Here is a 14,759-nt window from a genome sequence, read left to right on the forward strand (position 1 = left end):
CATAACTGACATATTGTCTTACAGATGCTTCCTGAATGTAATAGATTCTATTTTCCTGATTTATTTTGCTTTTGTGTCTCTGAGTATTTTTAGAAAGCTTATTTAATTAAAACTAAAATTATTTTATAGAGGTTTCATACTCAAATAAGTACATGACACATCTGTTAAAAACAAATTGTGATTCAAAAAAACAATATTTTAAACAATTATTTTGTAAAGTAACTTTTCAAATACCATATGCTATAGTTAACATGCAAATGAATGCATATGTAGATGTGTGTATAACTAATGCACAAGTTCCGCTATTTTCTTATGTGTAAGTGATCTACCATAAAAAATTACATTTAATGATGAAGACAACAAAATGATCCTAAGAACCAAGACTATACCCTAAATCCAGGACACTAGAAGATGGTAGGGAAAAAAAGAAAGATAGAGGAATGAAAAAGTTCTAGTAGCTCTCTCTACATATACAGCATTAAATGAATTATTAACCTTCAAAATGAATGATGTCAAATATTGCTGATTTAGAAATAGATATTTGCTTTATGTATAAAGTGGGAATATGGATTATTTTTATGTCCTCCACCTTCAGCCCTGGAAATAATACTTTAGAGATATGGATTTGCTTTTGAAGTTACAGATTTTTCTGAAATAGATACCTGTAGACGTAACTGATAGACTGGTAGTCTCCTTAAAAAAAGAGTGGGCAACAGTGGGAATTGCTTCCTAAATTCTTGAAGGGTTAAAAAAAATTAAATTAGGCAGTATGAGAGATGTTTCTGAATATATTGTTTGAAAACTGGAAAACATTTGTGCTTATTGCCTTGTCTCTAATTCCTAACTTTATTGGCTTTTAAAAATATATTTAGCCTAACAAATTGCTTTGTGATGCAATTTGTATGCAATATTCTATTACACTGATTTATCTTCGGCAAGTAGGATCTTTTATTTAAAAAAATCAAGCTAGACTATGGTGATTCTTAATGCAGTGTCTCTAAAGACACAAGTCCTTTTTATCTTTTCAGAATGCATATATAATGCCCATAGGAATAATTCATAAAAATAAATCACATTGACACTTACTATGATATCTTGTAAGGCCTGCAGGGTGGCAGTGGCAGCCGCCACTTTCATTTACTGTGTGTCTATTCCCCCAAAAGCTTTCTGTCCTAGTTTTAATTTGGCTTTATATCATACTAAACAAATCATTTTGTTGTGTTTTTTATTTTATTTTATTTTTTTTTTCTACATTTGAGAGTCTATCTGTTATCTTCCTGCTAACCTTTTTGAAAGTTGACTGTAGGTCAGAGGGCCATCGTGATACCATCCTTTGTGAGAAAATTTTGTGATCCTATAGCAGTTTTTCAAGCACAATTTCTCTGCTAGTGTAAGGGCTTAAAAATGTTAAAGCAATTAATATGAAGAATCACAGGATCACAAGGTCATGGGATAATTCATGTTGGAACAGACCTCAGAAGGTCAACAAGCCGAGTGATATGTGGAGATAACCAACTATGCTAGGTAGAACAGATCTAGGTCAGACCAAGAAGGTGGCACAAAGCAGGTCACAAGACCGGTGTCATGAACATCATGATATACAGGTAACAGGTCTGGTATTCTCTTGTGTCACGGCTGCTAGAGTTGCATAAACTTTGTCTTGAGAAAATTCTTGCAAGTTTCTTAAACTGTGCTCTTATCAGTCAAAATAAAGCCTCTTCTATGGAAAGTAAAAGCTGGAGACTTCTTTGTTTAAAAGTTGATCTTTAGCTATTCTACAGCCTTCTTCCCAGACTTGCAGCTACTCAAGATATGACACTTCTGGACTGGTTAACACTCTGCTGTGCTGTTTAGGAATTGATCCTATAATGAAGAGGTGAAAAATACATTCTGAAGATGTCAAATGCAACTAAGTAATAACTTGTGCTAAACATCTAAAATGTTTTGGTTTATTCATAAGCTGCAAGTGGCTAAATAGCTGTCAATTTTACAGCTATGGAGAAGTCTTCCTTCTTGTTCATAGAGTTGTTAAAGAAACAGCCTTGTCTCACAAACTGAGTAGAAAGTAATTATTTTTAGATATGGATACCTCATGCTATTTTACCATTCCAGCTTAACCACCATAAATGTAATACACAAATACACAGCTGAAGCATAAAAACAAAATGCCCAACAATCAGCACCTCCTCCCAACAAGTGATCTCACTTAACTGATAGTCTAATAGTTCCTCTTTTGTTATTTGACTTAAGGAGAATTTAAAGGCTGTGTTGATCCTGAGTTGTAGATGTGTTTTATAAAATTGTTATATTATTAGGTAGAAGGTGTAACTACAGAAAACTTTCCTAATAAAATTAATACATTTTACATCAGGTTAAGAGAAATTAGGTACTATAAAATTTTTAAGTAAAATTTTGCACTGGAAGTTAAATTCATGTTCTTCACATACAAAAAAATTATTTATATAACCCTTGCTTTCACAGATAGTAGAATCATAGCTGTACTATACCCAAAAAATAAATTCAGAAATGCACATCATATATATACATCTAGTGATACTTTTATGGGAAGTAATTTTAAAATATATTTTTAATGAAGTTTGAAAAGGCAGTAAAACAAGTTGTAGAAAAATATCTCTTTAAAGCCTTGTTTATGGAATAACAGTAATGAGTTGTGTGGTTTTTTGTTTGTTTGTTTATTTCATTCAGATGAACATCAAAAGGTGTTTGTTGGTTTTTAATTAAAGGTAGCATAGCCCTAATGGTAACTTGTATAAATCACTTAAGGTTTTTTGTATGTACATCTATCACATAATCTAAACTTCAAGTACAGTTATATAGGTATGCAAAATAATACATTCTTCTAATTTTAAATGTTAAATTACTTACAGACCTTTTTTCTGTTTCATTTGAAGATCTTACAGTTTAAGTTCTCCTCTTGGCAATCCTGTAACAGAGGTTATTGTCTACTCTTATTTTACGTGTGAGGCAACTGAAATAAAGAGAATTCAATGGACCTATGCAGTTACTTAATTATTGGCAAAGCTGAAAGCTCAGAGACAAAAAAATCATAGCTCCACTGAATAGAAATATAAAACTTAGGGATCATTCAGGAAGGCAAGATTCTGCTCCAAGTCTTTCATTTGTGATGCAAAATTATTTTCCTTAACATTAAAAGTAAGAACAGGGATCACGATACTTATTTTTGTATCAGAATTTGTGAAGCTTTAATTAAATAAAAATCTTAAACTGAGTCTAACACTGAAAAAAAAAATCCAAACTCTATTGTAATTCTTGTCTCACAGAGATAAAAGCACATTCTGAACTTCAGCTTGGGCTCAGCAATGCCTCAGTTTTCAGATCTGAGCCAGGACCCTGATGGCAATACAGCTGCATACGTCTCTAAAACTATCACTTCAGTCAACATTAACAGTGAATATAAACTTTGGGACTTGCTGTGAGCAATGCAACTAATTTGGATTTTTTGTGGAGTTTGAAAAAGAAGGAATTGGTCCAAAACAATGTTAGGAAAGAAAAATCTCAAGTTTGATTTTTTTTTTTTCTTAGAGAACTTAAAAAAATTCCTTATGTAATATGAATTATTTTGACAGGGTGTGATGTTTGTGCTGGAAATGTTACAGAAGGAGAATGGCGCAAGTTATACTTTTGTCCTCCTTTGACAACAGTGGCTTCATGTTCATAGACTTCAGTAAGAAGAATATTATGACAAGTACATTTTATAACTGCTTTCATTTTTTTAATTGAAATGATGTTTATGCACTACCAGTTCACCTGTTTGTATACCTGTCTCTGCAACAACTTTTCAGTATATTTTCCAATTTTAATCAAGCTTAACAGACGGTACTTATCTCAAAGATCTTAAATCCCTGCAAGTTTCATGAAAATAAATAACTGGGTAGAAGACCCCAAGTCCTTCTAAGGTAAATTAAGATAGATACTGACCTTTAACCACTTGGCTTGATCTGCCCAGCAACCAAGAGGCAACAGCCTGATGGTCAAACAGCTTGCATATAGTAAGTAGCAAACTAACCACAAGACCCTGGACTAATCACAGTATGCCCCATATTGTAAGACCTTAATTTTACAACTAAAGATAAAGTGACGTAGGGAACATAACATGACTGACCAAAATTTCAGACTTCATGAGGAATCTAACTTTGCTGTTAGAGCTTCAGTGGCAATATGTTTATCCTGTATTTCATGAAAAACAAGTGCAAGTCTTCCCCCTCAAGACATGGATCTCCTCTACTGATTTTAAAAGAATTGCTCTCATGGGATATGTTTGCCCCATGGACAGTTTTTAAAGGTTGCATTACTTGTTGACTTTTTCCGTGATCTCTCTACATGGACAACTGCTGAGCAGTTAAAACAATTCAAAATAAGCCAAAGAAATTCATAAAGGATAAGTCCTTAATAGCCATTAAACACAATAACCATATTTAACTTTTTGCTCAAGAATTCTTAAATCTCATATTGGCAGAAGTGGAAATATGCCAGACACAGCATGACTGCTCATGCCTGGTTCTTTCATGCTTCCCTGAGCTTCCCATTCTGCCTATTTTTTCTTTACTCTGGAAACAATGCCATAACAGGAAAAGGCATTTTCTAACTAAAAAGAACAGATGCTATACTGGGTTTTTATTTTGGAGATAAGCTACTGGACTAGGTGGACCTTTGGTGTGAGCAACATGGCCTTTCTTATGTTCTCTGTTCTTACAAGCTGTTTAAAGTTGATTAAAGGTCATATTTCATTCAGAAGCTTATGTTTGACACACACCAGCTCTCCAGGACCTGCAGCTAGGGTAGAATTACCTATGATTTATGATGTTTCTGAGGGTTATAACTAGTGCTGTATAAGTAAAGGAGAACGGAAAGCATAAATATGCTGTTGAGAAAATAAAGGGAGGGAGCGGAGGGGAGACCTCTCCCCTCCCCCAAACAAAAACCCTACTTTAAAAACTAGGAAATTCAATTTCTGTGAAGTATATTTTATCTCTAGACTAGCAAGAGCTGTACGGAACTACCTTCTGCATGGTATAGCATGTATAACTTTCTATGTTAGTTTCAAGTTTTAGTGTAAACTCGGAAGATTTCTGTTGGACAAAGTGTTAAATAGGATGCTGTACTGTTCTGCAGCATCTGGAAGCTATGCAGTTGTAAGAAGTGTCTACATGTGACAATGCTAAAACCATGTGAATGCACAAGATGCCTCACCTACATATGATAAAAGAGGGGATCAGCTGAGATAATGCAAACTAGTATATCAAAAGCATGGGTACCATTGTCAAAGTTATTTGGCCTTGAATGTCCTCCATGGAAATACTGCATGCTCAAGTAGCAATATGCTATACACAGTAACCCTTTCTGGGTGTTACATTTTCTGAAGCTGTTTCTTTCACTCAGAAAACCAGGATTTTCTGGATCTTGGCTAACCAAGGATCTTGAATGATTGAGTGAACTCCTCAATCCTCTTTCGCTAGTATGTTAATAGCCACATAAGGACAAATTATGGGGAGTGAGATGTATTTTGTGGAGCTCAATCCTAAATGATAAATGTAAAAAGAACACTAAATGAAGTCAGTTGGTAGTTCTATGAACAGATCACTTGTAGGATTGTCCCTTATTTCTAACAAATATTTATATTAAAATTAGAATGAAATTATGCATACATCCCATAAGAGGGAAACCACTCATAATTGTATTCAAAAAATGAAATTAATCTGTGCTCTGAAGATAATGTTTTTGAACAAAATAATCACAGTAACATATGAGGATGAAAATACTTGAATATTCATTTTTCTTCATATTAGAGTCCAACTAAGACAAGGCTGCAGTAGTCTTCAATATACAAATTAATCTTTGAACTTTGTTCTTCCTAAAATTTTAAAACAAACAAAAAAAACACAAGCAAATGAGGCAACAACAAAAATGACAAAACAATACCAATCACAATGTATGATTGCTCTGTAGATTTAAGAAATTATTTTTTTTTTAAATGTGGTTGTGTACGTGGATGGTATAAAGAGTTCCTAGTAGTCTTCAAAGCTGTGATTTTCTTCTGTAGATTTGATCTTTCTTCTCTGTCATCCCTTAGTTCCCCAGAATGCATAATCTGATGGTCCATTAGTTGTACGAGGGAGAGAACCTGCTCCCTTCTGTGCAAGGGAGGGAATTAGTGTTCAGTGGGAATCTCATGCATGAGAGAGGCCCATCTGGGACTGGTTGAGAAATAGCTGCAGTAAGACTTCAGTTACGGTCTTTAAAGTGGTTTTAGAATGTAAAACTTTATCTGAGTTATATGGCTTTTGATTGCATTAAAGGAATTATTTTCTAGCTGCTGTGAAACTTAGGAGACGGTAAATGTTCAAAAAGACCTATGTAAAACAGATAGCTGGTTCCAGCTCCTAGTGGCAGGCGGAATACCAGAAATTGTTCCGCAAGAAGGCGAACTACCCAAGGTTACGTTCCCCTGGCTTTGTACCCTGTGCTTGAATTCTTTGGTCAGTAACAAGGGCTGGGCTCACACTAGTCTCTCCATCAGTAGGTGTAACAACACAGCATCTTTCTGCTGTAAGCCCTGTTTCCATTCCTACTGTGTGAATGAGATCTCATTTTACTCGGTTCAAATTAGCTAGTAAGTTTATGATTTATTGAGGAAATGCATCTGTCCATGTGAACACACTGTAGTTGCCTTGCAAATTGTTTCCTTAAGTATTGCCACTTTCAGCCTCCTTTTCTATTTTGTCCTGCCTGTAAGTTAACTTCATTCTGAACTACCTAACCAACGTCTTTTGGTGTGAAAGATGCTTTGCCCCAATTGCTTTCAGCAGTAACCCTTAGCCTAGGGATATTTCAAAACTGCTCACACTGAAGTGCATGATGCAATCTAACATAAAATTTGTAGTGAAGGGCATACAGTTTACATAAGAAACTTAAAACTTTGTATTAACTTCCTCACTGCAAGTAACTCCCTTTGTAATTTCAGGTACATGAGACTGTTTCTGTTGCAATCTGTCTTCTGAGTTTATAAATGAGTTTTCTTAAACTGAGGTACTTCAAAGCAGTGCAGCACCTGCGCTGTTTTTGCCAGGGCTCTTTGTCCTTGCTGTATCAGCACTGTCGTGCCCAGCCGTCCGCTTGGCTGGCGGTACCAGCTCTCCTGATTCTGCCGGGGGTTTTCCAACACCATCGCTGTGGTCTTTCTCAGCTCAGAAAGAGTTGGTATGGCGGTGCTGTGGGTTGCTCAGCAAAAAGGTTGAGAACTCTCAAAAAGAGGAACTTATTTCTCCAGGGCTATCTGCTCTGATTGTTTAGATGTTTAAATGAAGCTTTGTATCACACTGATTTTTCTTTCCCAAGTCTTATATTTTGAAGACAGTATAATTTCAGATTAAAGTAGTTTAAGCCACCTTGTGACCCCTCATTTCACTTCAGATAGTAAGGCACTGTAAAAGCAAGAAAACGTTATGTTGCTTTTAAAGTTGTTAGCTGTTTTTAGGTGATTTTAAAAGGTTGGCATAAACAAGGTAAGTGCCTAAATCGCCTTATGCGTGAACTTAAAATCACTTTTTGTGAAGTGTTTACGGTGCCCGCAGCGAGGTACCGCTTCGTTCAGGGCTGTAAGCAGGGCGGTAAATTCGCCGGGGGCTCCTGAGGGGGAGCGGTGCTGTCTGCCCAGCTTTCCCCGTGAGGTGGCGGTGAACGAAGGGCCCCGGGCATGGCGGTACGGGCCTGTGGGACGGGCCGTCCCCCTGCAGCCGCCCTAACGGGCCTTTCGTCAGGGGCCGCGGGCAGGGCTGAGGCGGCCCCGCCCGCCCCGGCAGCCTGAGGCGAGGCGGGGAGCGGCCCCGGCCCCTCCCGCTGGCTGGGCGGCGGGGCGGGGAGGGGGGGTGCGGCCCCGCCGCTGCCGGCCGGCGGAAGGACAAATAGTCCTCGCCGCATTGTTCGGCCCGCGCAACTTCGGGCCGCCGCCGCCCGCGGGGAGCCGCCCCGCTGAGGCGGCGCGGGGAGGGCGCTGGGCGGTCCGCGGCCAACTTGTGGAGGCTGCTTCGTCCTCCCCGGCTCCCGGCACCGGGGAAGGGAGGCTCGGCTCGGTTCTGCTCTGCCCTGCCCGGCGCCTTGCCGGGGGCAGCGGGCGCGGGCCCGGTCCCAACTTTCTGCCCCGCCCGGCCCGGCCCGGCCCGGCCCTGCCGCGGGGAGCGGGGACGGCCATTTCGGGGCGCCCCTCCCGGGGGCTTCTCCTGCCGGCCGTCGGGCACCTCGCTGCTTTCTGGAGGAATTCCCTCTTCCGAGAGCGACCCGTAGGGCAGGCTCGAGCTTTTACCCGCTTCCCGCTAAGCCACAAGTCCTCGCCGGTGAGCGCTTTGTAAGCAGCAGAAGCAAATTAATCGCAGCCCCCATAGAAACAGTTTTCGACTTACAAGAGTGAAACTGCGTGCTCTGTGCGCCCCCAAACAAACAAACAGCGTTATTTGGTCAGCGGTTTCACCGTGACCGCTTCCTGCAAGTGTCCCAAGTCTTTCCTGTTGTAGAATGTTATATAATATATATGTTATATAATTTTGATTACCATGAGGCAAATACGGGGGGCTGCAACCTGAGTTATCTGTAAGATGGGCTGTGCTGATAGCAGCAGCACTGCAACCACGAGGCTTGGGCATAGCGGTTATGCTCATTTGTAGGATGCTTTTTCCAAAGCTTACTTCAGGAGGAGGTGTAGGAAGAGCACAGTGTTTCCCCAAGAGCTTCACTTGAAGCACTGATGACAGAAATCTTTAGTTCTGACGGAATCAGATTCCAGGTGACCCCTAGCACAAGCGCTTTGCCTGCGTTAGCTGCAGGACACAAGGTTGTGTTGTCCTTAGTACTGACTCCACATGAGTGTTGCTGCCTGTACTGGGGAGCGTACTGGAAGCAGTAGAAAGGATTCGGTGGCTTAGGTGAGGGTAAGAATTTGCCTGTAGAGCAGAAAAGGAGGTTTGCTGACTTCTCTCCAGGGCTATGGATTTGCTGAGCAATAGCATTTTTCATGGATAAATGGCTGGCTGTGGATGCAGGTTGGGTGCATGCATGTTTAATTTGAAGGAGCCATTCCAGTAAAACCTCCGTTGTGGGTCAAATGCTGGCGGGGAACACCCTAGGAGCTCATACATTTTCGGTGACAGTGGTGAATTAATGCAGTGTGTGTAAATATAAGAATAAATAAAACAAAAGGAGACATGCAAGCTTAATGATTTTATTCACACAGGCATGATACATTAAATAATAATACAGAATACATTTTCTTACATCCCTGAATGCACAACAGCTGTCTGCTGTATCAAATATTTTTCGTATAAGGAGTGGATGGAAATCAATTCATGAAAACTGGAAGCAGTGTGTGTGTGTGATTATATTCAGGGTTTTGTGCTCAAGTGATTTGGTTTTTATATTCCTCTTAATTTTTTTATGTCCTGTATGCAATTCTTCATCGCTTTCATGGCCACATTGAAGCATGCAGAAGAATGCTGCCATCGCCATCTGGCACCTCGCAATTCCCCGATTGCTGTGGTTGGTAGCTGACCATATTGATGTTGGTAGATCAGCTGTCAGGGCTGTTAGCGTACAGATTTACAGTTGTGCTGTGTGCTCTGACAGAGCCCAGAGTTCACTGATGCCTTTGTGTGAAGGGGTTCAAATGCCTGCTCCTGCCACTACTTGGTGACACACCTAAAAATTCTCAAGGGGAAGGGTACTCGTCCGTAAAACTAATAGGTGTGTCAATTGCAATAGAAAATTCACTGATGATAATATGATGGGAAAGTGTTTTCAGGAATTCAGCCCTGATTGTTGGAGTTCTTGCTTGTGAAATCACTAGCAAATGATTGGCATTTATGATTGCTCCTATATTTCTCTGCCATCCATCCTATTCATTGCTCCCTAGGTACTCAAAACCTGTTACGTTTGATGAAGTGAAAGAAAAAAGGGTAGAACAGTTGCAGATGGCAGTGGCACTTCAACCTTCCATGAGCAAGGAAAGTACTGTAGTGTGATAACAAAGCTGAAAGTTTTTTCATTTTTCTATGGGTTGTGTACCACAACTATGGATTGAAGCAGGAACAGAACCAGAGGTATTTTCTTTGTTGCGAATGAAAAACTAGTAGTTGTCTGAGCCAGCAGGTTTCCGATGGCTTTTCATTAGATGTTTTGAAATGTTTGTAAAGTCTCACTTAGTTGTATTTTCTCTAAAAATCTGCAGTTAGCTCAAAGCAGAGAACTTTTATTTTTTCCTTTTCTTCTTTTTTAATGTTGACCACATTGGTTTCTGTTTCCTTATCTGTATATGCCTATGATAGGATAAGGATAATGTAATGCATTAATTGGTTATTTTTAACCTAATATCCCTTGCAAGGAATAGGAGGAATTTAGAGGGACCGGCAGAGAAGAAAGGCTAGTAGGTAAGCAGCGGCTTGAGAAAGGGGTTGGAGATTGAGAATAGGCGAAAGACAGTATTATGTGGATGTAGAGTATTGTTCCTTGGTGTTTGAGTGTCCTTGTTATTTTGATCAATTTTGAATAAAGAGGGGTTAAAAACTGAATAGGTTAAAGGTTCCAAATCTGGCCAGCATGGCAGAAGATGTTTGGTACACAGAAAAAAATCGGTTAAATTAGGTCAGGCTCTTAGTACGTTTTGGGCCAAAGCATACCTTCCGTGAGGCCTTGAGTACTTGCTGTCTGGCATAATTTCTGGAAACTTTATGTTCTGATCGTTGCAGGTGTCTGGAAATGAAGTTTTTCGAAGAGAGTTGTCAACATAGAGTTGCAATGCAGAGGAATGGCTGCTATGAAGTGAGTTTTGGTAATGAGCATGCTTGGTGCCAGCAGCTGCATCAGAAAGTGACATTTGGACCAAAGAAAATATCTCATGGGGTTATATATATGTATATTTTAAGCGTACATCATGGATTATGTGGATATATTATCTTCCACTCAAATTTTCTAACTACAAATAAAAGCCTACAAATGTGAACTGTAAAACCCTAGGTCTGAGGGCAAATAAAAAGTTCTATTTTTTGAAAGTAAGTTTTAATTTTAATGCAATTACACATCAGTACAAATAATTGTTGGCATTGTTGCTTCCAATTCATTAGTCAGTTTTCTAATCAATGCTTGTGAGTGTAGCAGCTGTAGCAATTGATGCTAAGTACCAATACTGGTGTATTTTCAAATGTAGTCCTTGGACAGAAATAAAAATATTTTCACTGTATATAAATAAGGGGTTTTCCTTGTAACAAAAATGTGTCAGATGAGTCCTTGTGAAATATACAATGATCGCTGTCGTTGGATGAAGTCTTATTTACACTACAAAGGGAAAAGTACATATTTATGTTCCTCAGGGGCACAGAGAATGGAAGGCATTGTGTTGATATTTTAATACAAATTGCTTCCTGCATTTCTAGGTGGCAGATCTATGAATATTCAAAGAATCACAAGGCCAGATGATCATCCAGTATGTGGCATGTATGTTAGGAAAATGGAGGAAGAGGCTTGAAGGCTCCAGAATCGCCATTTTGCCTGGGGGTGGTAAGTTTGGTCTCACCCTCCCCTTCCTCCGGAAGATGTCACGGTTGGGATCTGGGGGTGGGAAGGGGTGGGCATGGGGCTGGGGAGCCCCCCGTGGGGCTGGGCAGCCTGCTGCCTCCCCGGCCTGGGGAGCTGCCAAGCAGCCTGGGAGAGATGAACACTTGCACACAGCGTGCCTTTCCTCTCCGTGCTTAATGTCTCCCTCAAGTGTTTTAGGTTCTCCAGGATTTTAGGAATCCTTTTTCACTGCCATTGTGTGTTCTAAGTCCCCTTGCTCCAAAAGAGTAATGTGTCAGTAGCTTTTTTTCTTTCTTTCTTTCTTTCTTTTTTTTTTTTTGAATTCTTCCTTTTGGACAGGAGGGTAGGTAGCCCTCAGTAGCTAGGGTCAAAAAAGAGCAGCGTTGTACGGAGTAGAGCAGGCCAGGACCCAGGTGGTGGCAAGTAGGTGCCACCTGGGGGCTCTGCAGGCTTGAGAGACGCGTGTTTGTAGCGAGCATCAGCCCGTGCGCGGGCACCGCAGTCCGTGCCGTTGCGGGCAGCAGCCGCTTCGCCGGGCTGTGGAGCCGAGCAGCTTACCTACCCGAAATAAACTTCCCCGCAGGACAGGCGGGCAGTGCTGCTTCGTGGCGGAGGGCCGGAGCGCGGCAGGGCGCTTTATGTGTAGCAGCGGCAGGACCCAAAGGCGAGCCCGGGCTCTGCCCGCCGGTTGCCGTCCCGGCACGGAGCCCCGGGGGCGGTTCACCTCCGGCAGCGCCTGGCTGGGGGCTGCTCGGTGCGGCCCGGCGCGCCTCGTCTTCCTGCGTGCGGAGAGGTGGTGCTTTACCTTTCGTGCGTTTAAGAGGAAGCGGCCGGGGAACGTTTAAAGCTTGGAATAATTCACATGGCTGTTATTTCGCAGAGACTGTGTAAGGACATTAACAGCTGGGCGTGTTTCGGGGCGCTGGGTGAGCGCGGTAACACATCGCGGAGCACGTGCAGTGCTGCCAGCGCCGCGCGTCGAGGGCTGTGCGCTGCACAGCTCGGGGAGGGCACCGGGGGGGCCGGCTGCGGTACCGGGACGCTGCCGCGCGCTGCCCCGCCGCTCCCGGGGACGCCCCCCGGCCCCTGCCGGTGTCCCCGGGCGCTGCGCGGGGCCGGCGGCTCCTTCAGCCCGGCGCGGCGCGGCAAGGGTTAAGGCGGCGGCGGCGGCGCTCGGCGCGGAGGGATACGGCGCCGGGGCCGCGAACGTGGTGCTGAGGCTCCGTAAGCAAAAAAATGTCTGCCTGAGGGAAACCCACAAGTTCCTTCCAGCGGGGGGGGAGCGCTCGGCTCGCCGCCGCCCGGCCCGCCCGCCCGGCCCCGCGCAGCGCAGCGCCTGGGGGGCACCAGGTAAAGCCGGGGGGGCCGGCATAAGTTGGCGGACAGCGGCGGGGGCAGGGGAGCGGCGGCCGGGAGCTCGGCGGGGCTGAGGCGGCGGCGGCCGGGCGGGAGGGAGGGAGGGAGGGAGCCGGGCTGCCCGGGGCGGGGGGACCGGGCCGCGACCGGGGGCTGAGGGGAGGGGGGGTGTATGTGGGGTGAGCCTGAGGGGCGGCGGCGGGGCCGGGCGGCGCCGAGACCCCCCCCTCACGGGCGGCGCCGGGGCCGCGCTGGGCGCCGCGGGGCTCGCAGCGGCCCTGAGGGGAGCGCGGCGGCCGCGGCCCGGCCCCGTAACTTGGAGGGGAGCGGGGCCGCCGCTCCCCCGCGCCGCCCGCCGGGCACAAGGGAAGGCGCCCCCCTTCCTCCCTCCCTCCCTCCTCGCCCCCCTCCTCCTCCTCCCGCCGCGAGCGCGCGCACGCCCCCACCCTCCCGCCGCACGCGCATTCCGCTCCCGCCCCCCCCGGCGGCGCGCGGGCGGGGAGGGGGGGGAGGAGGAGAAGTGGGGGGGGAGGAGGAGAAGTGGGGGGGGGGGGGGGCCGGGAGCCGGCGGTCCCGCTCGGGCGGCCATGGCTCTGCCGAGGCCCCTCCGGCCCCGCACCGCCGCTCCCGCTGCAGCCCCATTGTTGGCCGCGCCGCCGGCAGCGGTCGTGGCTCGCTGATTGCCCGGGCTGCGCCGCGCCGGGCGCTCTGCGTTGGGCTCTCTGCTTTGGCTCGCCCTCGGGGCAGCGGGTTCCTGCCGGGAGCCTCCGCGCTGGGGGAGAGAGAGCTGCGGGGAGGGAGGGAGGAAGGGAGGGAAATGAGCCCCGGGAAACTTGACAGGAGTTGGGGAGTTTCGGGAGGCCGCCGCTGGTGCTGACCCAGTCGGTGTGCCCGGTAAAGGGGGGCTGCCCCGGCCCGAGGGGTGCTGTCGGGCCCTGAGGCGAAGCGCTCCCTGTGCCCCTTCTCCCGTGCCCCAGGACGCGATCGGAGCGGAGGAAGATGAATTCCCAGCAGCAGAGGATGGCCGCGATAGGAACTGACAAGGAGCTGAGCGACTTGCTGGACTTCAGTGCGGTAGGATATGCTTCCACGGCTTCTTGTCACTGCTCCGTGGTAAACTAAGGAGTAAGGACGGCAACGTGCAGGGCTTGGCTGTGTTCGTCTCAGCCAAGTTGGACACCTGAACTTTGATGTAATGTCTAGACGTTCAGATTTAATACTGTAATACCAGCTGGGTCAATTGGTTTAACTGGTTAAAATCAGGCTGACCCAGTGATGGCATAATCTAATAATTAACATTTGTTAAGCTGGCGCGTGGCACCGATATGCCTTCTTTCTCGTGGTTTGTTTTGGTTTGTCTTTAAACCAAAAGAACGTCTGTAAGTAACTTTGTCTCAGAAAATTATAGAATTTTTTTCTTGATACTTTTGTTTTAATAGATCTTGAAGAATGTTTGATTTATGAATGTAGTAGAAAACTACTACCTTTCAAGAGTTCACTTTATCTAGTAACTTTAATTTCATAAATCTGCAAGAAATATATTTTTATTAGTAAAATTTAAGATGAATAGATATTTTAAATTGTCATGGTAGTATTAAGCCTCTATTTTTTATTTTAAGCTGTGTTCATGCACAAAAGAGTGTAATGGTACTAATAAATTGCAAGGAATACTTTGCCTTTATGGTTCCGAATGTGCATCCTATATTCTGTTTATTTTCTAGCAGAAATAGGAATAAAATAATCGTTTCCTATGAACCTTCTTTTAAGTCTGTGGACCAGCTTAATAATTCAACACAGGAGTTCAA

General features: G+C 44.2%; 1 protein-coding gene across 13 annotated transcripts in view; it reads left to right on the top strand.

Moving 5' to 3' along the window:
* The first annotated feature begins 7,969 nt into the window (after positions 1–7,969).
* The window catches only part of TCF12 (transcription factor 12), a 164,076-nt gene continuing 157,286 nt past the window's right edge, over positions 7,970–14,759 (top strand). For 5 of the 13 annotated variants that reach the window (XM_080551784.1, XM_080551794.1, XM_080551796.1 and 2 more), the window contains exons 1-2: positions 12,789–12,948; positions 13,932–14,028. Coding sequence is in view for 11 of the 13 variants with exons in the window: in XM_080551794.1 (XP_080407920.1) it covers positions 13,954–14,028 (75 nt within the window). In the remaining 2 variants the exon portion in view is untranslated. Of the gene's footprint in view, positions 8,373–9,940; positions 10,128–10,772; positions 10,846–11,456; positions 11,581–12,136; positions 12,486–12,788; positions 12,949–13,525; positions 14,029–14,759 lie in introns of those variants that run through there. The other 8 variants (XM_080551778.1, XM_080551793.1, XM_080551795.1 and 5 more) reach the window with 7 other exon arrangements.

This window comes from Anser brachyrhynchus (genome assembly GCF_964034855.1).
Source record: "Anser brachyrhynchus genome assembly, chromosome: 11".
In the NCBI taxonomy this organism is placed as follows: Eukaryota; Metazoa; Chordata; class Aves; order Anseriformes; family Anatidae; genus Anser; species Anser brachyrhynchus.